At 50.2% G+C, this 22,500-nt stretch overlaps 1 protein-coding gene across 1 annotated transcript in view; it reads left to right on the top strand.

The window, feature by feature from the left end:
* Positions 1 to 22,500, top strand: part of LOC110513795 (voltage-dependent T-type calcium channel subunit alpha-1H) — a 136,381-nt gene that overhangs the window by 97,382 nt on the left and 16,499 nt on the right. The window contains exon 27 of the mRNA XM_036939803.1: positions 4,884 to 5,076. Coding sequence (XP_036795698.1) covers positions 4,884 to 5,076 — 193 coding nt within the window. The remainder of the gene's footprint in view (positions 1 to 4,883; positions 5,077 to 22,500) is intronic.

Below are 22,500 nucleotides of genomic sequence, written 5' to 3'. Positions count from 1 at the left end.
GTCTGTTCTGGTAGTCCCCACATAGTACTGCTACAGGCCTCTAGGTCTGTTCTGGTAGTCCCCACATAGTACTGCTACAGGCCTCTGGTAGTCCCCACATAGTACTGCTACAGGCCTCCAGGTCTGTTCTGGTAGTCCCCACATAGTACTGCTACAGGCCTCTAGGTCTGTTCTGGTAGTCCCCACATAGTACTGCTACAGCTCTCTAGGTCTGTTCTGGTAGTCCCCACATAGTACTGCTACCGGCCTCCAGGTCTGTTCTGGTACACCTCACATAGTACTGCTACAGGCCTCTAGGTCTGTTCTGGTAGTCCCCACATAGTACTGCTACAGGCCTCTGGTAGTCCCCACATAGCACTGCTACAGGCCTCTGTTAGTCCCCACATAGCACTGCTACAGGCCTCTAGGTCTGTTCTGGTAGTCCCCACATAGCACTGCTACAGGCCTCTGGTAGTCCCCACATAGCACTGCTACAGGCCTCTGGTAGTCCCCACATAGCACTGCTACAGGCCTCTAGGTCTGTTCTGGTAGTCCCCACATAGCACTGCTACAGGCCTCCAGGTCTGTTCTGGTAGTCCCCACATAGTACTGCTACAGGCCTCTGGTAGTCCCCACATAGCACTGCTACAGGCCTCTAGGTCTGTTCTGCTAGTCCCCACATAGTACTGCTACAGGCCTCTGGTAGTCCCCACATAGCACTGCTACAGGCCTCCAGGTCTGTTCTGGTAGTCCCCACATAGCCCTGCTACAGGCCTCCAGGTCTGTTCTGGTAGTCCCCACATAGTACTGCTACCGGCCTACAGTACAATAGTAGAACTAATAAGTCCTGATGAGTGTTGAGGCAGTAGCTCCAATAAAGTCCTGATGAGTGTTGTGGCAGTACAACAGTAGAACCAATAAGTCCTGATGAGTGTTGTGGCAGTACAACAGTAGATCCAATAAGTCCTGATGAGTGTTGAGGCAGTACAACAGTAGAACCAATAAGTCCTGATGAGTGTTGTGGCAGTACAACGGTAGATCCAATAAGTCCTGATGAGTGTTGAGGCAGTAGCTCCAATAAGTCCTGATGAGTGTTGTGGCAGTACAGCAGTAGAACCAATAAGTCCTGATGAGTGTTGAGGCAGTAGAACCAATAAGTCCTGATGAGTGTTGTGGCAGTACAGCAGTAGAACCAATAAGTCCTGATGAGTGTTGAGGCAGTACAACAGTAGAACCAATCAGTCCTGATGAGTGTTGAGGCAGTACAGCAGTAGATCCAATAAGTCCTGATGAGTGTTGTGGCAGTAGATCCAATAAGTCCTGATGAGTGTTGTGGCAGTAGATCCAATAAGTCCTGATGAGTGTTGAGGCAGTAGAACCAATAAGTCCTGATGAGTGTTGTGGCAGTAGAACCAATACGTCCTGATGAGTGTTGTGGCAGTAGATCCAATAAGTCCTGATGAGTGTTGTGGCAGTAGAACCAATACGTCCTGATGAGTGTTGTGGCAGTAGATCCAATAAGTCCTGATGAGTGTTGAGGCAGTACAACAGTAGAACCAATCAGTCCTGATGAGTGTTGAGGCAGTACAGCAGTAGATCCAATAAGTCCTGATGAGTGTTGTGGCAGTAGATCCAATAAGTCCTGATGAGTGTTGTGGCAGTAGATCCAATAAGTCCTGATGAGTGTTGAGGCAGTAGAACCAATAAGTCCTGATGAGTGTTGTGGCAGTAGAACCAATACGTCCTGATGAGTGTTGTGGCAGTACAACGGTAGATCCAATAAGTCCTGATGAGTGTTGAGGCAGTAGCTCCAATAAGTCCTGATGAGTGTTGTGGCAGTACAGCAGTAGAACCAATAAGTCCTGATGAGTGTTGAGGCAGTAGAACCAATAAGTCCTGATGAGTGTTGTGGCAGTACAGCAGTAGAACCAATAAGTCCTGATGAGTGTTGAGGCAGTACAACAGTAGAACCAATCAGTCCTGATGAGTGTTGAGGCAGTACAGCAGTAGATCCAATAAGTCCTGATGAGTGTTGTGGCAGTAGATCCAATAAGTCCTGATGAGTGTTGTGGCAGTAGATCCAATAAGTCCTGATGAGTGTTGAGGCAGTAGAACCAATAAGTCCTGATGAGTGTTGTGGCAGTAGAACCAATACGTCCTGATGAGTGTTGTGGCAGTAGATCCAATAAGTCCTGATGAGTGTTGTGGCAGTAGAACCAATACGTCCTGATGAGTGTTGTGGCAGTAGATCCAATAAGTCCTGATGAGTGTTGAGGCAGTACAACAGTAGAACCAATAAGTCCTGATGAGTGTTGAGGCAGTAGAACAGTAGAACCAATAAGTCCTGATGAGTGTTGTGGCAGTAGATCCAATAAGTCCTGATGAGTGTTGTGGCAGTAGAACCAATAAGTCCTGATGAGTGTTGTGGCAGTAGATCCAATAAGTCCTGATGAGTGTTGAGGCAGTACAACAGTAGAACCAATAAGTCCTGATGAGTGTTGAGGCAGTAGCTCCAATAAAGTCCTGATGAGTGTTGTGGCAGTACAACAGTAGAACCAATAAGTCCTGATGAGTGTTGTGGCAGTACAACAGTATAACCAATAAGTCCTGATGAGTGTTGTGGCAGTACAACAGTAGATCCAATAAGTCCTGATGAGTGTTGAGGCAGTAGCTCCAATAAGTCCTGATGAGTGTTGTGGCAGTACAGCAGTAGAACCAATAAGTCCTGATGAGTGTTGAGGCAGTAGAACCAATAAGTACTGATGAGTGTTGTGGCAGTACAGCAGTAGAACCAATAAGTCCTGTTGAGTGTTGAGGCAGTACAACAGTAGAACCAATAAGTCCTGATCAGTGTTGTGGCAGTACAGCAGTAGAACCAATAAGTCCTGATGAGTGTTGAGGCAGTACAACAGTAGAACCAATCAGTCCTGATGAGTGTTGAGGCAGTACAGCAGTAGATCCAATAAGTCCTGATGAGTGTTGAGGCAGTAGAACCAATAAGTACTGATGAGTGTTGTGGCAGTACAGCAGTAGAACCAATAAGTCCTGTTGAGTGTTGAGGCAGTACAACAGTAGAACCAATAAGTCCTGATCAGTGTTGTGGCAGTACAGCAGTAGAACCAATAAGTCCTGATGAGTGTTGAGGCAGTACAACAGTAGAACCAATCAGTCCTGATGAGTGTTGAGGCAGTACAGCAGTAGATCCAATAAGTCCTGATGAGTGTTGTGGCAGTAGATCCAATAAGTCCTGATGAGTGTTGTGGCAGTAGATCCAATAAGTCCTGATGAGTGTTGAGGCAGTAGAACTAATAAGTCCTGATGAGTGTTGTGGCAGTAGATCCAATAAGTCTTGATGAGTGTTGTGGCAGTAGAACCAATAAGTCCTGATGAGTGTTGTGGCAGTAGAACCAATAAGTCCTGATGAGTGTTGTGGCAGTACAACAGTAGAACCAATAAGTCCTGATGAGTGTTGTGGCAGTACAACAGTAGAACCAATAAGTCCTGATGAGTGTTGAGGCAGTAGAACAGTAGAACCAATAAGTCCTGATGAGTGTTGTGGCAGTAGAACCAATAAGTCCTGATGAGTGTTGTGGCAGTACAACAGTAGCTCCAATAAGTCCTGATGAGTGTTGAGGCAGTACAACAGTAGAACCAATAAGTCCTGATGAGTGTTGAGGCAGTAGATCCAATAAGTCCTGATGAGTGTTGAGGCAGTACAACAGTAGAACCAATAAGTCCTGATGAGTGTTGTGGCAGTACAACAGTAGAACCAATAAGTCCTGATGAGTGTTGTGGCAGTACAACAGTAGAACCAATAAGTCCTGATGAGTGTTGAGGCAGTAGATCCAATAAGTCCTGATGAGTGTTGTGGCAGTAGAACCAATAAGTCCTGATGAGTGTTGTGGCAGTAGATCCAATAAGTCCTGATGAGTGTAGTGGCAGTAGAACCAATAAGTCCTGATGAGTGTTGTGGCAGTAGATCCAATAAGTCCTGATGAGTGTAGTGACAGTAGAACCAATAAGTCCTGATGAGTGTTGAGGCAGTAGATCCAATAAGTCCTGATGAGTGTTGAGGCAGTACAACAGTAGAACCAATAAGTCCTGATGAGTGTTGTGGCAGTACAACAGTAGAACCAATAAGTCTTGATGAGTGTTGTGGCAGTAGAACCAATAAGTCCTGATGAGTGTTGTGGCAGTAGAACCAATAAGTCCTGATGAGTGTTGTGGCAGTACAACAGTAGAACCAATAAGTCCTGATGAGTGTTGTGGCAGTACAACAGTAGAACCAATAAGTCCTGATGAGTGTTGAGACAGTACAACAGTAGAACCAATAAGTCCTGATGAGTGTTGAGGCAGTACAACAGTAGAACCAATAAGTCCTGATGAGTGTTGTGGCAGTACAACAGTAGAACCAATAAGTCCTGATGAGTGTTGAGGCAGTACAACAGTAGAACCAATAAGTCCTGATGAGTATTGTGGCAGTACAACAGTAGATCCAATAAGTCCTGATGAGTGTTGAGGCAGTACAACAGTAGAACCAATAAGTCCTGATGAGTGTTGAGGCAGTAGATCCAATAAGTCCTGATGAGTGTTGAGGCAGTACAACAGTAGAACCAATAAGTCCTGATGAGTGTTGTGGCAGTAGAACCAATAAGTCCTGATGAGTGTTGAGGCAGTAGCTCCAATAAGTCCTGATGAGTGTTGAGGCAGTACAACAGTAGAACCAATAAGTCCTGATGAGTGTTGAGGCAGTACAACAGTAGAACCAAAAAGTCCTGATGAGTGTTGAGGCAGTACAACAGTAGATCCAATAAGTCCTGATGAGTGTTGAGGCAGTACAACAGTAGAACCAATAAGTCCTTATCTGTCTGTTTCTGATATTGGGGTTTATCTTCGTTCTCCAGCCGGTGAGGAACCACAACCCGTGGATGCTCCTGTTCTTCATCTCCTTCCTCCTCATCGTCAGTTTCTTCGTCCTCAACATGTTCGTGGGCGTCGTCGTGGAGAACTTCCACAAGTGTCGTCAGGACCAGGAGGAAGAGGAGGCCAAGGCCCGGGAGGAGAAGAGATCCAAGAGAGCAGAGAAGAGGAGGAGGAGTAAGAGGGAGGGAGGGAGGGAGGGAGGGGGAGGAGAAGAGAGCCAAGAGAGCAGGGAGGGAGGGAGGGAAGAGATGTTGCTCCTGAGTTAGGTGTGACATACTGTTTCCTACACACACACACACACAAACACACACACACACACACTCACACACACACACACAGACCCAAACACACACAACCCTCTATCTGCAGTCTGTCGAAGTGTTCAGCTCAGTGACATAAACTTTCTGGCAAACAGAGATGCTTTTCTGGCCAAAGACACCTTGAGATGGTGATGGATAGGATGGAACTCCTGAGGCAGCAGTTTCATCTACACACACACACACACACACACACACACACACACACACACACACACGCACACACACACTGTCACAACTCTCTGGCAGTAGCTTCATCGATGACCTCATAGCAGAAGCATAAGGAGATTTTTACTGTTGTCCCTGAGACCTGATCTGCAGAGGCCCAGTTTAATGACCACTTTACTCTGTGTGTCTGTAACAGAGGCCCAGGAGAGACCCAGTTTAATGACCAGGTTACTCTGTTTGCCTGTAACAGAGGCCCAGTTTAATGACCAGGTTACTCTGTGTGTCTGTAACAGAGGCCCAGGAGAGGCCCAGTTTAATGACCAGGTTACTCTGTGTGCCTGTAACAGAGGCCCAGGAGAGGCCCAGTTTAATGACCAGGTTACTATGTGTGTCTGTAACAGAGGCCCAGGGGAGGCCCAGTTTAATGACCAGGTTACTCTGTTTGTGTGTTCCAGAGGCCCAGGAGAGGCCCAGGAGAGGCCCAGTTTAATGACCAGGTTGTCTGTAACAGAGGCCCAGGGGAGGTCCAGTTTAATGACCAGGTTACTCTGTGTGTCTGTAACAGAGGCCCAGTAGAGGCCCAGGAGAGGCCCAGTTTAATGACCAGGTTGTCTGTAACAGAGGCCCAGGGGAGGTCCAGTTTAATGACCAGGTTACTCTGTGTGTCTGTAACAGAGGCCCAGGAGAGAACCAGTTTAATGACCAGGTTACTCTGTGTGTGTGTAACAGAGGCCCAGGAGAGGCCCAGTTTAATGACCAGGTTACTCTGTGTGTCTGTAACAGAGGCCCAGGAGAGGCCCAGTTTAATGACCAGGTTACTCTGTTTGCCTGTAACAGAGGCCCAGGAGAGGCCCAGTTTAATGACAGGTTACTCTTTGAGTCTGTAACAGAGGCCCAGGAGAGGCCCAGTTTAATGACCAGGTTACTCTGTGTGTCTGTAACAGAGGCCCAGGAGAGGCCCAGGAGAGGCCCAGTTTAATGACCAGGTTACTCTGTGTGTCTGTAACAGAGGCCCAGTAGAGGCCCAGTTTAATGACCACTTTACTCTGTGTGTCTGTAACAGAGGCCCAGGAGAGGCCCAGTTTAATGACCAGGTTACTCTGTGTGTGTGTTCCAGAGGTCCAGGAGAGGCCCAGTTTAATGACCAGGTTACTCTGTGTGTCTGTAACAGAGGCCCAGGAGAGGCCCAGTTTAATGACCAGGTTACTCTGTGTGTCTGTAACAGAGGCCCAGGAGAGGCCCAGTTTAATGACCAGGTTACTCTGTGTGTCTGTAACAGAGGCCCAGGGGAGGCCCAGTTTAATGACCAGGTTACTCTGTGTGTCTGTAACAGAGGCCCAGTAGAGGCCCAGTTTAATGACCACTTTACTCTGTGTGTCTGTAACAGAGGCCCAGGAGAGGCCCAGTTAATGACCAGGTTACTCTTTGTGTCTGTAACAGAGGCCCAGGAGAGGACCAGGAGAGGCCCAGTTAATGACCAGGTTACTCTGTGTGTCTGTAACAGAGGCCCAGGAGAGGCCCAGTTTAATGACCAGGTTACTCTGTGTGTCTGTAACAGAGGCCCAGGGGAGGCCCAGTTTAATGACCAGGTTACTCTGTGTGTCTGTAACAGAGGCCCAGGAGAGGCCCAGTTTAATGACCAGGTTACTCTGTGTGTCTGTAACAGAGGCCCAGGAGAGGCCCAGTTTAATGACCAGGTTACTCTGTGTGTCTGTAACAGAGGCCCAGGAGAGGCCCAGTTTAATGACCAGGTTACTCTGTGTGTCTGTAACAGAGGCCCAGGAGAGGCCCAGGAGAGGCCCAGTTTAATGACCAGGTTACTCTGTGTGTCTGTAACAGAGGCCCAGGAGAGGCCCAGTTTAATGCCCAGGTTACTCTGTGTGTCTGTAACAGAGGCCCAGGAGAGGCCCAGTTTAATGACCAGGTTACTCTGTGTGTGTGCTGCAGAGGCCCAGGAGACCCCCCAGTTTAATGACCAGGTTACTCTATTTGTGTGTTCCAGAGGCCCAGGAGAGGTCCAGTTTAATGACAAGGTTACTCTGTGTGTGTGTTGCAGAGGCCCAGGAGAGGCCCAGTTTAATGACCAGGTTACTCTGTTTGTCTGTAACAGAGGCCCAGGAGAGGCCCAGTTTAATGCCCAGGTTACTCTGTGTGTCTGTAACAGAGGCCCAGTTTATTGACCAGGTTACTCTGTGTGTCTGTAACAGAGGCCCAGGGGAGGCCCAGTTTAATGACCAGGTTACTCTGTGTGTCTGTAACAGAGGCCCAGTAGAGGCCCAGTTTAATGACCACTTTACTCTGTGTGTCTGTAACAGGCCCAGGAGAGGCCCAGTTAATCACCAGGTTACTCTTTGTGTCTGTAACAGAGGCCCAGGAGAGGCCCAGTTAATCACCAGGTTACTCTTTGTGTCTGTAACAGAGGCCCAGGAGAGGCCCAGTTTAATGACCAGGTTACTCTGTGTGTCTGTAACAGAGGCCCAGGAGAGGCCCAGTTTAATGACCAGGTTACTCTGTTTGTGTGTTCCAGAGGCCCGGGGAGGCCAAGTTTAATGACCAGGTTACTCTGTGTGTCTGTAACAGAGGCCCAGGAGAGGCCCAGTTTAATGACCAGGTTACTCTGTGTGTCTGTAACAGAGAACCAGGAGAGGCCCAGTTTAATGACCAGGTTACTCTGTGTTTCTGTAACAGAGGCCCAGGAGAGGCCCAGTTTAATGACCAGGTTACTCTGTGTGTCTGTAACAGAGGCCCAGGAGAGGCCCAGTTCAATGACCAGGTTACTCTGTGTGTCTGTAACAGAGGCCCAGGAGAGGCCCGGTTTAATGACCAGGTTACTCTGTGTGTCTGTAACAGAGGCCCAGGAGAGGCCCGGTTTAATGACCAGGTTACTCTGTGTGTCTGTAACAGAGGCCCAGGAGAGGCCCAGTTTAATGACCACTTTACTCTGTGTGTCTGTAACAGAGGCCCAGGAGAGGCCCGGTTTAATGACCACTTTACTCTGTGTGTCTGTAACAGAGGCCCAGGAGAGGCCCAGTTTAATGACCAGGTTACTCTGTGTGTCTGTAACAGAGGCCCAGGAGAGGCCCAGTTTAATGACCAGGTTACTCTGTGTGTCTGTAACAGAGGCCCAGGAGAGGCCCGGTTTAATGACCAGGTTACTCTGTGTGTCTGTAACAGAGGCCCAGGAGAGGCCCAGTTTAATGACCACTTTACTCTGTGTGTCTGTAACAGAGGCCCAGGAGAGGCCCAGTTTAATGACCAGGTTACTCTGTGTGTCTGTAACAGAGGCCCAGGAGAGGCCCAGTTTAATGACCAGGTTACTCTGTGTTTCTGTAACAGAGGCCCAGGAGAGGCCCAGTTTAATGACCAGGTTACTCTGTGTGTCTGTAACAGAGGCCCAGGAGAGGCCCAGTTTAATGACCAGGTTACTCTGTGTGTCTGTAACAGAGGCCCAGGAGAGGCCCAGTTTAATGACCAGGTTACTCTGTGTGTCTGTAACAGAGGCCCAGGAGAGTCCCAGTTTAATGACCAGGTTACTCTGTGTGTCTGTAACAAAGGCCCAGGAGAGGCCCAGGAGAGGCCCAGTTTAATGACCAGGTTACTCTGTGTGTCTGTAACAGAGGCCCAGGAGAGGCCCAGTTTAATGCCCAGGTTACTCTGTGTGTCTGTAACAGAGGCCCAGGAGAGGCCCAGTTTAATGACCAGGTTACTCTGTGTGTCTGTAACAGAGGCCCAAGGAGAGGCCCAGTTTAATGACCAGGTTACTCTGTGTGTCTGTAACAGAGGCCCAGGAGAGGCCCAGTTTAATGACCAGGTTACTCTGTGTGTCTGTAACAGAGGCCCAGGAGAGGCCCAGTTTAATGACCAGGTTACTCTGTGTGTCTGTAACAGAGGCCCAGGAGAGGCCCAGTTTAATGACCAGGTTACTCTGTGTGTCTGTAACAGAGGCCCAGGAGAGGCCCAGTTTAATGACCAGGTTACTCTGTGTGTCTGTAACAGAGGCCCAGGAGCGGCCCAGGAGAGGCCCAGTTTAATGACCAGGTTACTCTGTGTGTCTGTAACAGAGGCCCAGGAGAGGCCCAGTTTAATGCCCAGGTTACTCTGTGTGTCTGTAACAGAGGCCCAGGAGAGGTCCAGTTTAATGACAAGGTTACTCTGTGTGTTTGTTGCAGAGGCCCAGGAGAGGCCCAGTTTAATGACCAGGTTACTCTCTGTGTCTGTAACAGAGGCCCAGGAGAGGCCCAGTTTAATGCCCAGGTTACTCTGTGTGTCTGTAACAGAGGCCCAGTTTATTGACCAGGTTACTCTGTGTGTCTGTAACAGAGGCCCAGGAGAGGCCCAGTTTAATTACCAGGTTACTCTCTGTGTCTGTAACAGAGGCCCAGGAGAGGCCCAGTTTAATGCCCAGGTTACTCTGTGTGTCTGTAACAGAGGCCCAGTTTATTGACCAGGTTACTCTGTGTGTCTGTAACAGAGGCCCAGGAGAGGCCCAGTTTAATTACCAGGTTACTCTCTGTGTCTGTAACAGAGGCCCAGGAGAGGCCCAGTTTAATGCCCAGGTTACTCTGTGTGTCTGTAACAGAGGCCCAGGAGAGGCCCAGTTTAATGACCAGGTTACTCTATTTGTGTGTTCCAGAGGCCCAGGAGAGGTCCAGTTTAATGACCAGGTTACTCTGTTTGTCTGTAACAGAGGCCCAGGAGAGGCCCAGTTTAATGACCAGGTTACTCTGTGTGTCTGTAACAGAGGCCCAGGCGAGGCCCAGTTTAATGACCAGGTTACTCTATTTGTGTGTTCCAGAGGCCCAGGAGAGGTCCAGTTTAATGACCAGGTTACTCTGTTTGCCTGTAACAGAGGCCCAGGAGAGGCCCAGTTTAATTCCCAGGTTACTCTGTGTGTGTGTTGCAGAGGCCCAGGAGAGGCCCAGTTTAATGACCAGGTTACTCTGTGTGTCTGTAACAAAGGCCCAGGAGAGGCCCAGTTTAATGACCAGGTTACTCTGTGTGTCTGTAACAGAGGCCCAGGAGAGGCCCAGTTTAATGACCAGGTTACTCTGTGTGTCTGTCACAGAGGCCCAGTTTAATGACCAGGTTACTCTGTGTGTCTGTAACAGAGGCCCAGGAGAGGCCCAGTTTAATGACCAGGTTACTCTGTGTGTCTGTAACAGAGGCCCAGGAGAGGCCCAGTTTAATGACCAGGTTACTCTGTGTGTCTGTAACAGAGGCCCAGGAGAGGCCCAGTTTAATGACCAGGTTATTCTGTGTGCCTGTAACAGAGGCCCAGGAGAGGCCCAGTTTAATGACCAGGTTACTCTGTGTGTCTGTAACAGAGGCCCAGTTTAATGACCAGGTTACTCTGTGTGTGTGTTCCAGAGGCCCAGGAGAGGCCCAGTTTAATGACCAGGTTACTCTGTGTGTCTGTAACAGAGGTCCAGGAGAGGCCCAGTTTAATGACCAGGTTACTCTGTGTGTCTGTAACAGAGGCCCAGGAGAGGCCCAGTTTAATGACCAGGTTACTCTGTGTGTCTGTAACAGAGGCCCAGGAGAGGCCCAGTTTAATGACCAGGTTACTCTGTGTGTCTGTAACAGAGGCCCAGGAGAGGCCCAGTTTAATGACCAGGTTACTCTGTGTGTCTGTAACAGAGGCCCAGGCGAGGCCCAGTTTAATGACCAGGTTACTCTATTTGTGTGTTCCAGAGGCCCAGGAGAGGTCCAGTTTAATGACCAGGTTACTCTGTTTGCCTGTAACAGAGGCCCAGGAGAGGCCCAGTTTAATTCCCAGGTTACTCTGTGTGTGTGTTGCAGAGGCCCAGGAGAGGCCCAGTTTAATGACCAGGTTACTCTGTGTGTCTGTAACAAAGGCCCAGGAGAGGCCCAGTTTAATGACCAGGTTACTCTGTGTGTCTGTAACAGAGGCCCAGGAGAGGCCCAGTTTAATGACCAGGTTACTCTGTGTGTCTGTCACAGAGGCCCAGTTTAATGACCAGGTTACTCTGTGTGTCTGTAACAGAGGCCCAGGAGAGGCCCAGTTTAATGACCAGGTTACTCTGTGTGTCTGTAACAGAGGCCCAGGAGAGGCCCAGTTTAATGACCAGGTTACTCTGTGTGTCTGTAACAGAGGCCCAGGAGAGGCCCAGTTTAATGACCAGGTTATTCTGTGTGCCTGTAACAGAGGCCCAGGAGAGGCCCAGTTTAATGACCAGGTTACTCTGTGTGTCTGTAACAGAGGCCCAGTTTAATGACCAGGTTACTCTGTGTGTGTGTTCCAGAGGCCCAGGAGAGGCCCAGTTTAATGACCAGGTTACTCTGTGTGTCTGTAACAGAGGTCCAGGAGAGGCCCAGTTTAATGACCAGGTTACTCTGTGTGTCTGTAACAGAGGCCCAGGAGAGGCCCAGTTTAATGACCAGGTTACTCTGTGTGTCTGTAACAGAGGCCCAGGAGAGGCCCAGTTTAATGACCAGGTTACTCTGTGTGTCTGTAACAGAGGCCCAGGAGAGGCCCAGTTTAATGACCAGGTTACTCTGTGTGTCTGTAACAGAGGCCCAGGAGAGGCCCAGTTTAATGACCAGGTTACTCTGTGTGTCTGTAACAGAGGCCCAGGAGAGGCCCAGTTGAATGACCAGGTTACTCTGTGTGTCTGTAACAGAGGCCCAGGAGAGGCCAGTTTAATGACCAGGTTACTCTGTGTGTCTGTAACAGAGGCCCATTAGAGGCCCAGGAGAGGCCCAGTATAATGACCAGGTTACTCTGTGTGTCTGTAACAGAGGCCCAGGAGAGGCCCAGTTTAATGCCCAGGTTACTCTGTGTGTCTGTAACAGAGGCCCAAGAGAGGCCCAGTTTAATGACCAGGTTATTCTGTGTGTCTGTAACAGAGGCCCAGGAGAGGCCCAGTTTAATGACCAGGTTACTCTGTGTGTCTGTAACAGAGGCCCAGGAAAGGCCCAGTTTAATGACCAGGTTACTCTGTGTGTCTGTAACAGAGGCCCAGGAGAGGCCCAGTTTAATGACCAGGTTACTCTGTGTGTCTGTAACAGAGGCCCAGGAGAGGCCCAGGAGAGGCCCAGTTGAATGACCAGGTTACTCTGTGTGTCTGTAACAGAGGCCCAGGAGAGGCCCAGTTTAATGCCCAGGTTACTCTGTGTGTCTGTAACAGAGGCCCAGGAGAGGCCCAGTTTAATGACCAGGTTACTCTGTGTGTGTGCTGCAGAGGACCAGGAGACCCCCCAGTTTAATGACCAGGTTACTCTATTTGTGTGTTCCAGAGGCCCAGGAGAGGTCCAGTTTAATGACAAGGTTACTCTGTGTGTGTGTTGCAGAGGCCCAGGAGAGGCCCAGTTTAATGACCAGGTTACTCTGTTTGTCTGTAACAGAGGCCCAGGAGAGGCCCAGTTTAATGACCAGGTTACTCTCTGTGTCTGTAACAGAGGCCCAGGAGAGGCCCAGTTTAATGCCCAGGTTACTCTGTGTGTCTGTAACAGAGGCCCAGTTTATTGACCAGGTTACTCTGTGTGTCTGTAACAGAGGCCCAGGAGAGGCCCAGTTTAATTAACAGGTTACTCTCTGTGTGTGTAACAGAGGCCCAGGAGAGGCCCAGTTTAATGCCCAGGTTACTCTGTGTGTCTGTAACAGAGGCCCAGGCGAGGCCCAGTTTAATGACCAGGTTACTCTATTTGTGTGTTCCAGAGGCCCAGGAGAGGTCCAGTTTAATGACCAGGTTACTCTGTTTGTCTGTAACAGAGGCCCAGGAGAGGCCCAGTTTAATGACCAGGTTACTCTGTGTGTCTGTAACAGAGGCCCAGGAGAGGCCCAGTTTAATGACCAGGTTACTCTGTGTGTCTGTAACAGAGGCCCAGGAGAGGCCCAGTTTAATGACCAGGTTACTCTGTGTGTCTGTAACAGAGGCCCAGGAGAGGCCCAGTTTAATGACCAGGTTACTCTGTGTGTCTGTAACAGAGGCCCAGGAGAGGCCCAGTTTAATGACCAGGTTACTCTGTGTGTCTGTAACAGAGGCCCAGGAGAGGCCCAGTTTAATGACCAGGTTACTCTGTGTGTCTGTAACAGAGGCCCAGGAGAGGCCCAGTTTAATGACCAGGTTACTCTGTGTGTCTGTAACAGAGGCCCAGGAGAGGCCCAGTTTAATGACCAGGTTACTCTGTGTGTGTGCTGCAGAGGCCCAGGAGACCCCCAGTTTAATGACCAGGTTACTCTATTTGTGTGTTCCAGAGGCCCAGGAGAGGTCCAGTTTAATGACCAGGTTACTCTGTTTGCCTGTAACAGAGGCCCAGGAGAGGCCCAGTTTAATTCCCAGGTTACTCTGTGTGTGTGTTGCAGAGGCCCAGGAGAGGCCCAGTTTAATGACCAGGTTACTCTGTGTGTCTGTAACAAAGGCCCAGGAGAGGCCCAGTTTAATGACCAGGTTACTCTGTGTGTCTGTAACAGAGGCCCAGGAGAGGCCCAGTTTAATGACCAGGTTACTCTGTGTGTCTGTCACAGAGGCCCAGTTTAATGACCAGGTTACTCTGTGTGTCTGTAACAGAGGCCCAGGAGAGGCCCAGTTTAATGACCAGGTTACTCTGTTTGCCTGTAACAGATGCCCAGGAGAGGCCCAGTTTAATGACCAGGTTACTCTGTGTGTCTGTAACAGAGGCCCAGGAGAGGCCCAGTTTAATGACCAGGTTACTCTGTGTGTCTGTAACAGAGGCCCAGGAGAGGCCCAGTTTAATGACCAGGTTATTCTGTGTGCCTGTAACAGAGGCCCAGGAGAGGCCCAGTTTAATGACCAGGTTACTCTGTGTGTCTGTAACAGAGGCCCAGTTTAATGACCAGGTTACTCTGTGTGTGTGTTCCAGAGGCCCAGGAGAGGCCCAGTTTAATGACCAGGTTACTCTGTGTGTCTGTAACAGAGGCCCAGGAGAGACCCAGTTTAATGACCAGGTTACTCTGTGTGTCTGTAACAGAGGTCCAGGAGAGGCCCAGTTTAATGACCAGGTTACTCTGTGTGTCTGTAACAGAGGCCCAGGAGAGGCCCAGTTTAATGACCAGGTTACTCTGTGTGTCTGTAACAGAGGCCCAGGAGAGGCCCAGTTTAATGCCCAGGTTACTCTGTGTGTCTGTAACAGAGGCCCAGGAGAGGCCCAGTTTAATGACCAGGTTACTCTGTGTGTCTGTAACAGAGGCCCAGGAGAGGCCCAGTTTAATGACCAGGTTACTCTGTGTGTCTGTAACAGAGGCCCAGGAGAGGCCCAGTTTAATGACCAGGTTACTCTGTGTGTCTGTAACAGAGGCCCAGGAGAGGCCCAGTTTAATGACCAGGTTACTCTGTGTGTCTGTAACAGAGGCCCATTAGAGGCCCAGGAGAGGCCCAGTATAATGACCAGGTTACTCTGTGTGTCTGTAACAGAGGCCCAGGAGAGGCCCAGTTTAATGCCCAGGTTACTCTGTGTGTCTGTAACAGAGGCCCAGGAGAGGCCCAGTTTAATGACCAGGTTATTCTGTGTGCCTGTAACAGAGGCCCAGGAGAGGCCCAGTTTAATGACCAGGTTACTCTGTGTGTCTGTAACAGAGGCCAGGTTTAATGACCAGGTTACTCTGTGTGTGTGTTCCAGAGGCCCAGGAGAGGCCCAGTTTAATGACCAGGTTACTCTGTGTGTCTGTAACAGAGGCCCAGGAGAGGCCCAGTTTAATGACCAGGTTACTCTGTGTGTCTGTAACAGAGGCCCAGGAGAGGCCCAGTTTAATGACCAGGTTACTCTGTGTGTCTGTAACAGAGGCCCAGGAGAGGCCCAGTTTAATGACCAGGTTACTCTGTGTGTCTGTAACAGAGGCCCAGGAGAGGCCCAGTTTAATGACCAGGTTACTCTGTGTGTCTGTAACAGAGGCCCAGGAGAGGCCCAGTTTAATGACCAGGTTACTCTGTGTGTCTGTAACAGAGGCCCAGGAGAGGCCCAGTTTAATGACCAGGTTACTCTGTGTGTCTGTAACAGAGGCCCAGGAGAGGCCCAGTTTAATGACCAGGTTACTCTGTGTGTCTGTAACAGAGGCCCAGGAGAGGCCCAGGAGAGGCCCAGTTTAATGACCAGGTTACTCTGTGTGTCTGTAACAGAGGCCCAGGAGAGGCCCAGTTTAATGCCCAGGTTACTCTGTGTGTCTGTAACAGAGGCCCAGGAGAGGCCCAGTTTAATGACCAGGTTACTCTGTGTGTGTGTTGCAGAGGCCCAGGAGAGGACCAGTTTAATGACCAGGTTACTCTGTTTGTCTGTAACAGAGGCCCAGGAGAGGCCCAGTTTAATGACCAGGTTACTCTCTGTGTCTGTAACAGAGGCCCAGGAGAGGCCCAGTTTATTGACCAGGTTACTCTGTGTGTCTGTAACAGAGGCCCAGGAGAGGCCCAGTTTAATTACCAGGTTACTCTCTGTGTCTGTAACAGAGGCCCAGGAGAGGCCCAGTTTAATGCCCAGGTTACTCTGTGTGTCTGTAACAGAGGCCCAGGCGAGGCCCAGTTTAATGACCAGGTTACTCTATTTGTGTGTTCCAGAGGCCCAGGAGAGGCCCAGGAGAGGCCCAGTTTAATGACCAGGTTACTCTGTTTGTCTGTAACAGAGGCCCAGGCGAGGCCCAGTTTAATGCCCAGGTTACTCTGTGTGTCTGTAACAGAGGCCCAGGCGAGGCCCAGTTTAATGCCCAGGTTACTCTGTGTGTCTGTAACAGAGGCCCAGGAGAGGCCCAGTTTAATGACCAGGTTACTCTGTGTGTCTGTAACAAAGGCCCAGGAGAGGCCCAGTTTAATGACCAGGTTACTCTGTGTGTCTGTAACAGAGGCCCAGGAGAGGCCCAGTTTAATGACCAGGTTACTCTGTGTGTCTGTCACAGAGGCCCAGGAGAGGCCCAGTTTAATGACCAGGTTACTCTGTGTGTCTGTAACAGAGGCCCAGGAGAGGCCCAGTTTAATGACCAGGTTACTCTGTGTGTCTGTAACAAAGGCCCAGGCGAGGCCCAGTTTAATGCCCAGGTTACTCTGTGTGTCTGTAACAGAGGCCCAGGAGAGGCCCAGTTTAATGACCAGGTTACTCTGTGTGTCTGTAACAAAGGCCCAGGAGAGGCCCAGTTTAATGACCAGGTTACTCTGTGTGTCTGTAACAGAGGCCCAGGAGAGGCCCAGTTTAATGACCAGGTTACTCTGTGTGTCTGTCACAGAGGCCCAGTTTAATGACCAGGTTACTCTGTGTGTCTGTAACAGAGGCCCAGGAGAGGCCCAGTTTAATGACCAGGTTACTCTGTTTGCCTGTAACAGATGCCCAGGAGAGACCCAGTTTAATGACCAGGTTACTCTGTGTGTCTGTAACAGAGGCCCAGGAGAGGCCCAGTTTAATGACCAGGTTACTCTGTGTGTCTGTAACAGAGGCCCAGGAGAGGCCCAGTTTAATGACCAGGTTATTCTGTGTGCCTGTAACAGAGGCCCAGGAGAGGCCCAGTTTAATGACCAGGTTACTCTGTGTGTCTGTAACAGAGGCCCAGTTTAATGACCAGGTTACTCTGTGTGTGTGTTCCAGAGGCCCAGGAGAGGCCCAGTTTAATGACCAGGTTACTCTGTGTGTCTGTAACAGAGGCCCAGGAGAGGCCCAGTTTAATGACCAGGTTACTCTGTGTGTCTGTAACAGAGGCCCAGGAGAGGCCCAGTTTAATGACCAGGTTACTCTGTGTGTCTGTAACAGAGGCCCAGGAGAGGCCCAGTTTAATGACCAGGTTACTCTGTGTGTCTGTAACAGAGGCCCAGGAGAGGCCCAGTTTAATGACCAGGTTACTCTGTGTGTGTGTTCCAGAGGCCCAGGAGAGGCCCAGTTTAATGACCAGGTTACTCTGTGTGTCTGTAACAGAGGCCCAGGAGAGGCCCAGTTTAATGACCAGGTTACTCTGTGTGTCTGTAACAGTGGCCCAGGAGAGGCCCAGTTTAATGACCAGGTTACTCTGTGTGTCTGTAACAGAGGCCCAGGAGAGGCCCAGTTTAATGACCAGGTTACTCTGTGTGTCTGTAACAGAGGCCCATTAGAGGCCCAGGAGAGGCCCAGTATAATGACCAGGTTACTCTGTGTGTCTGTAACAGAGGCCCAGGAGAGGCCCAGTTTAATGCCCAGGTTACTCTGTGTGTCTGTAACAGAGGCCCAGGAGAGGCCCCGTTTAATGACCAGGTTATTCTGTGTGCCTGTAACAGAGACCCACGAGAGGCCCAGTTTAATGACCAGGTTACTCTGTGTGTCTGTAACAGAGGCCCAGTTTAATGACCAGGTTACTCTGTGTGTCTGTAACAGAGGCCCAGGAGAGGCCCAGTTTAATGACCAGGTTACTCTGTGTGTCTGTAACAGAGGCCCAGGAGAGGCCCAGTTTAATGACCAGGTTACTCTGTGTGTGTGTTCCAGAGGCCCAGGAGAGGCCCAGTTTAATGACCAGGTTACTCTGTGTGTCTGTAACAGAGGCCCAGGAGAGGCCCAGTTTAATGACCAGGTTACTCTGTGTGTCTGTAACAGAGGCCCAGGAGAGGCCCAGTTTAATGACCAGGTTACTCTGTGTGTCTGTAACAGAGGCCCAGGAGAGGCCCAGTTTAATGACCAGGTTACTCTGTGTGTCTGTAACAGAGGCCCAGGAGAGGCCCAGTTTAATGACCAGGTTACTCTGTGTGTCTGTAACAGAGGCCCAGGAGAGGCCCAGTTTAATGACCAGGTTACTCTGTGTATCTGTAACAGAGGCCCAGGAGAGGCCCAGTTTAATGACCAGGTTACTCTGTGTGTCTGTAACAGAGGCCCAGGAGAGGCCCAGTTTAATGACCAGGTTACTCTGTGTGTCTGTAACAGAGACCCATTAGAGGCCCAGGAGAGGCCCAGTATAATGACCAGGTTACTCTGTGTGTCTGTAACAGAGGCCCAGGAGAGGCCCAGTTTAATGCCCAGGTTACTCTGTGTGTCTGTAACAGAGGCCCAGGAGAGGCCCAGTTTAATGACCAGGTTACTCTGTGTGTGTGCTGCAGAGGCCCAGGAGACCCCCAGTTTAATGACCAGGTTACTCTATTTGTGTGTTCCAGAGGCCCAGGAGAGGTCCAGTTTAATGACCAGGTTACTCTGTTTGTCTGTAACAGAGGCCCAGGAGAGGTCCAGTTTAATGACCAGGTTACTCTGTGTGTCTGTAACAGAGGCCCAGGAGAGGCCCAGTTTAATGACCAGGTTACTCTGTGTGTCTGTAACAGAGGCCCAGGAGAGGCCCAGTTTAATGACCAGGTTACTCTGTGTGTCTGTAACAGAGGCCCAGGAGAGGCCCAGTTTAATGACCAGGTTACTCTGTGTGTCTGTCACAGAGGCCCAGGAGAGGCCCATTTTAATGACCAGGTCACTCTGTGTGTCTGTAACAGAGGCCCAGGAGAGGCCCAGTTTAATGACCAGGTTACTCTGTGTGTCTGTCACAGAGGCCCAGGAGAGGCCCAGTTTAATGACCAGGTTACTCTGTGTGTCTGTAACAGAGGCCCAGGAGAGGCCGAGTTTAATGACCAGGTTACTCTGTGTGTCTGTAACAGAGGCCCAGGAGAGAACCAGTTTAATGACCAGGTTACTCTGTGTGTCTGTAACAGAGGCCCAGGAGAGGCCCAGTTTAATGACCAGGTTACTCTGTGTGTCTGTAACAGAGGCCCAGGAGAGGCCCAGTTAATGACCAGGTTACTCTGTGTGTCTGTAACAGAGGCCCAGGAGAGGTCCAGTTTAATGACCAGGTTACTCTGTGTGTGTGTTCCAGAGGCCCAGGAGAGGCCCAGTTTAATGCCCAGGTTACTCTGTGTGTCTGTAACAGAGGCCCAGGAGAGGCCCAGTTTAATGACCAGGTTACTCTGTGTGTCTGTAACAGAGGCCCAGTAGAGGCCCAGTTTAATGCCCAGGTTACTCTGTGTGTCTGTAACAGAGGCCCAGGAGAGGCCCAGTTTAATGACCAGGTTACTCTGTGTGTCTGTAACAGAGGCCCAGTAGAGGCCCAGTTTAATGACCAGGTTACTCTGTGTGTCTGTCACAGAGGCCCAGGAGAGGCCCAGTTTAATGACCAGGTTACTCTGTGTGTCTGTAACAGAGGCCCAGGAGAGGCCGAGTTTAATGACCAGGTTACTCTGTGTGTCTGTAACAGAGGCCCAGGAGAGGCCCAGTTAATGACCAGGTTACTCTGTGTGTCTGTAACAGAGGCCCAGGAGAGGTCCAGTTTAATGACCAGGTTACTCTGTGTGTGTGTTCCAGAGGCCCAGGAGAGGCCCAGTTTAATGCCCAGGTTACTCTGTGTGTCTGTAACAGAGGCCCAGGAGAGGCCCAGTTTAATGACCAGGTTACTCTGTGTGTCTGTAACAGAGGCCCAGGAGAGGCCCAGTTTAATGAACAGGTTACTCTGTGTGTCTGTAACAGAGGCCCAGGAGAGGCCCAGTTTAATGACCAGGTTACTCTTTGTGTCTGTAACAGAGACCCAGTTTAATGACCAGGTTACTCTGTGTATCTGTAACAGAGGCCCAGGAGAGGCCCAGTTTAATGACCAGGTTACTCTGTGTGTCTGTAACAGAGGCCCAGGAGAGGCCCAGTTTAATGAACAGGTTACTCTGTGTGTCTGTAACAGAGGCCCAGGAGAGGCCCAGTTTAATGACCAGGTTACTCTGTGTGTCTGTAACAGAGGCCCAGTAGAGGCCCAGTTTAATGACCAGGTTACTCTGTGTGTCTTTAACAGAGGCCCAGGAGAGGCCCAGTTTAATGACCAGGTTACTCTCTGTGTCTGTAACAGAGGCCCAGGAGAGGCCCAGTTTAATGACCAGGTTACTCTGTGTGTCTGTAACAGAGGCCCAGGGGAGGCCCAGTTTAATGACCAGGTTACTCTGTGTGTCTGTAACAGAGGCCCAGGAGAGGCCCAGTTTAATGAACAGGTTACTCTGTGTGTCTGTAACAGAGGCCCAGGAGAGGCCCAGTTTAATGCCCAGGTTACTCTGTGTGTCTGTAACAGAGGCCCAGGAGAGGCCCAGTTTAATGACCAGGTTACTCTGTGTGTCTGTAACAGAGGCCCAGGAGAGGCCCAGTTTAATGACCAGGTTACTCTGTGTGTCTGTAACAGAGGCCCAGGAGAGGTCCAGTTTAATGACCAGGTTACTCTGTGTGTCTGTAACAGAGGCCCAGTAGAGGCCCAGTTTAATGACCAGGTTACTCTGTGTGTCTTTAACAGAGGCCCAGGAGAGGCCCAGTTTAATGACCAGGTTACTCTCTGTGTCTGTAACAGAGGCCCAGGAGAGGCCCAGTTTAATGAACAGGTTACTCTGTGTGTCTGTAACAGAGGCCCAGGAGAGGCCCAGTTTAATGCCCAGGTTACTCTGTGTGTCTGTAACAGAGGCCCAGGAGAGGCCCAGTTTAATGACCAGGTTACTCTGTGTGTCTGTAACAGAGGTCCAGGAGAGGCCCAGTTTAATGACCAGGTTACTCTGTGTGTCTGTAACAGAGGCCCAGTTTAATGACCAGGTTACTCTGTTTGTCTGTAACAGAGGCCCAGGAGAGGCCCAGTTTAATGACCAGGTTACTCTGTGTGTGTGTTCCAGAGGTCCAGGAGAGGCCCAGTTTAATGACCAGGTTACTCTGTGTGTCTGTAACAGAGGCCCAGGAGAGGCCCAGTTTAATGACCAGGTTACTCTGTGTGTCTGTAACAGAGGCCCAGTTTAATTACCAGGTTACTCTGTGTGTCTGTAACAGAGGCCCAGGAGAGGCCCAGTTTAATGACCAGGTTACTCTGTGTGTGTGTTCCAGAGGTCCAGGAGAGGCCCAGTTTAATGACCAGGTTACTCTCTGTGTCTGTAACAGAGGCCCAGGAGAGGCCCAGTTTAATGAACAGGTTACTCTGTGTGTCTGTAACAGAGGCCCAGGAGAGGCCCAGTTTAATGCCCAGGTTACTCTGTGTGTCTGTAACAGAGGCCCAGGAGAGGCCCAGTTTAATGACCAGGTTACTCTGTGTGTCTGTAACAGAGGTCCAGGAGAGGCCCAGTTTAATGACCAGGTTACTCTGTGTGTCTGTAACAGAGGCCCAGTTTAATGACCAGGTTACTCTGTTTGTCTGTAACAGAGGCCCAGGAGAGGCCCAGTTTAATGCCCAGGTTACTCTGTGTGTCTGTAACAGAGGCCCAGTTTAATTACCAGGTTACTCTGTGTGTCTGTAACAGAGGCCCAGGAGAGGCCCAGTTTAATGACCAGGTTACTCTGTGTGTGTGTTCCAGAGGTCCAGGAGAGGCCCAGTTTAATGACCAGGTTACTCTGTGTGTCTGTAACAGAGGCCCAGGAGAGGCCCAGTTTAATGACCAGGTTACTCTGTGTGTCTGTAACAGAGGCCCAGTTTAATTACCAGGTTACTCTGTGTGTCTGTAACAGAGGCCCAGGAGAGGCCCAGTTTAATGACCAGGTTACTCTGTGTGTCTGTAACAGAGGCCCAGGAGAGGCCCAGTTTAATGCCCAGGTTACTCTGTGTGTCTGTAACAGAGGCCCAGGAGAGGCCCAGTTTAATGACCAGGTTACTCTGTGTGTCTGTAACAGAGGTCCAGGAGAGGCCCAGTTTAATGACCAGGTTACTCTGTGTGTCTGTAACAGAGGCCCAGTTTAATGACCAGGTTACTCTGTTTGTCTGTAACAGAGGCCCAGGAGAGGCCCAGTTTAATGCCCAGGTTACTCTGTGTGTCTGTAACAGAGGCCCAGTTTAATTACCAGGTTACTCTGTGTGTCTGTAACAGAGGCCCAGGAGAGGCCCAGTTTAATGACCAGGTTACTCTGTGTGTGTGTTCCAGAGGTCCAGGAGAGGCCCAGTTTAATGACCAGGTTACTCTGTGTGTCTGTAACAGAGGCCCAGGAGAGGCCCAGTTTAATGCCCAGGTTACTCTGTGTGTCTGTAACAGAGGCCCAGGAGAGGCCCAGTTTAATGACCAGGTTACTCTGTGTGTCTGTAACAGAGGTCCAGGAGAGGCCCAGTTTAATGACCAGGTTACTCTGTGTGTCTGTAACAGAGGCCCAGTTTAATGATCAGGTTACTCTGTTTGTCTGTAACAGAGGCCCAGGAGAGGCCCAGTTTAATGCCCAGGTTACTCTGTGT

This window comes from Oncorhynchus mykiss, chromosome 13, assembly GCF_013265735.2.
Source record: "Oncorhynchus mykiss isolate Arlee chromosome 13, USDA_OmykA_1.1, whole genome shotgun sequence".
Lineage (NCBI taxonomy): Eukaryota > Metazoa > Chordata > Actinopteri > Salmoniformes > Salmonidae > Oncorhynchus > Oncorhynchus mykiss.
This window is presented reverse-complemented; position numbering and strand designations above follow the sequence as displayed.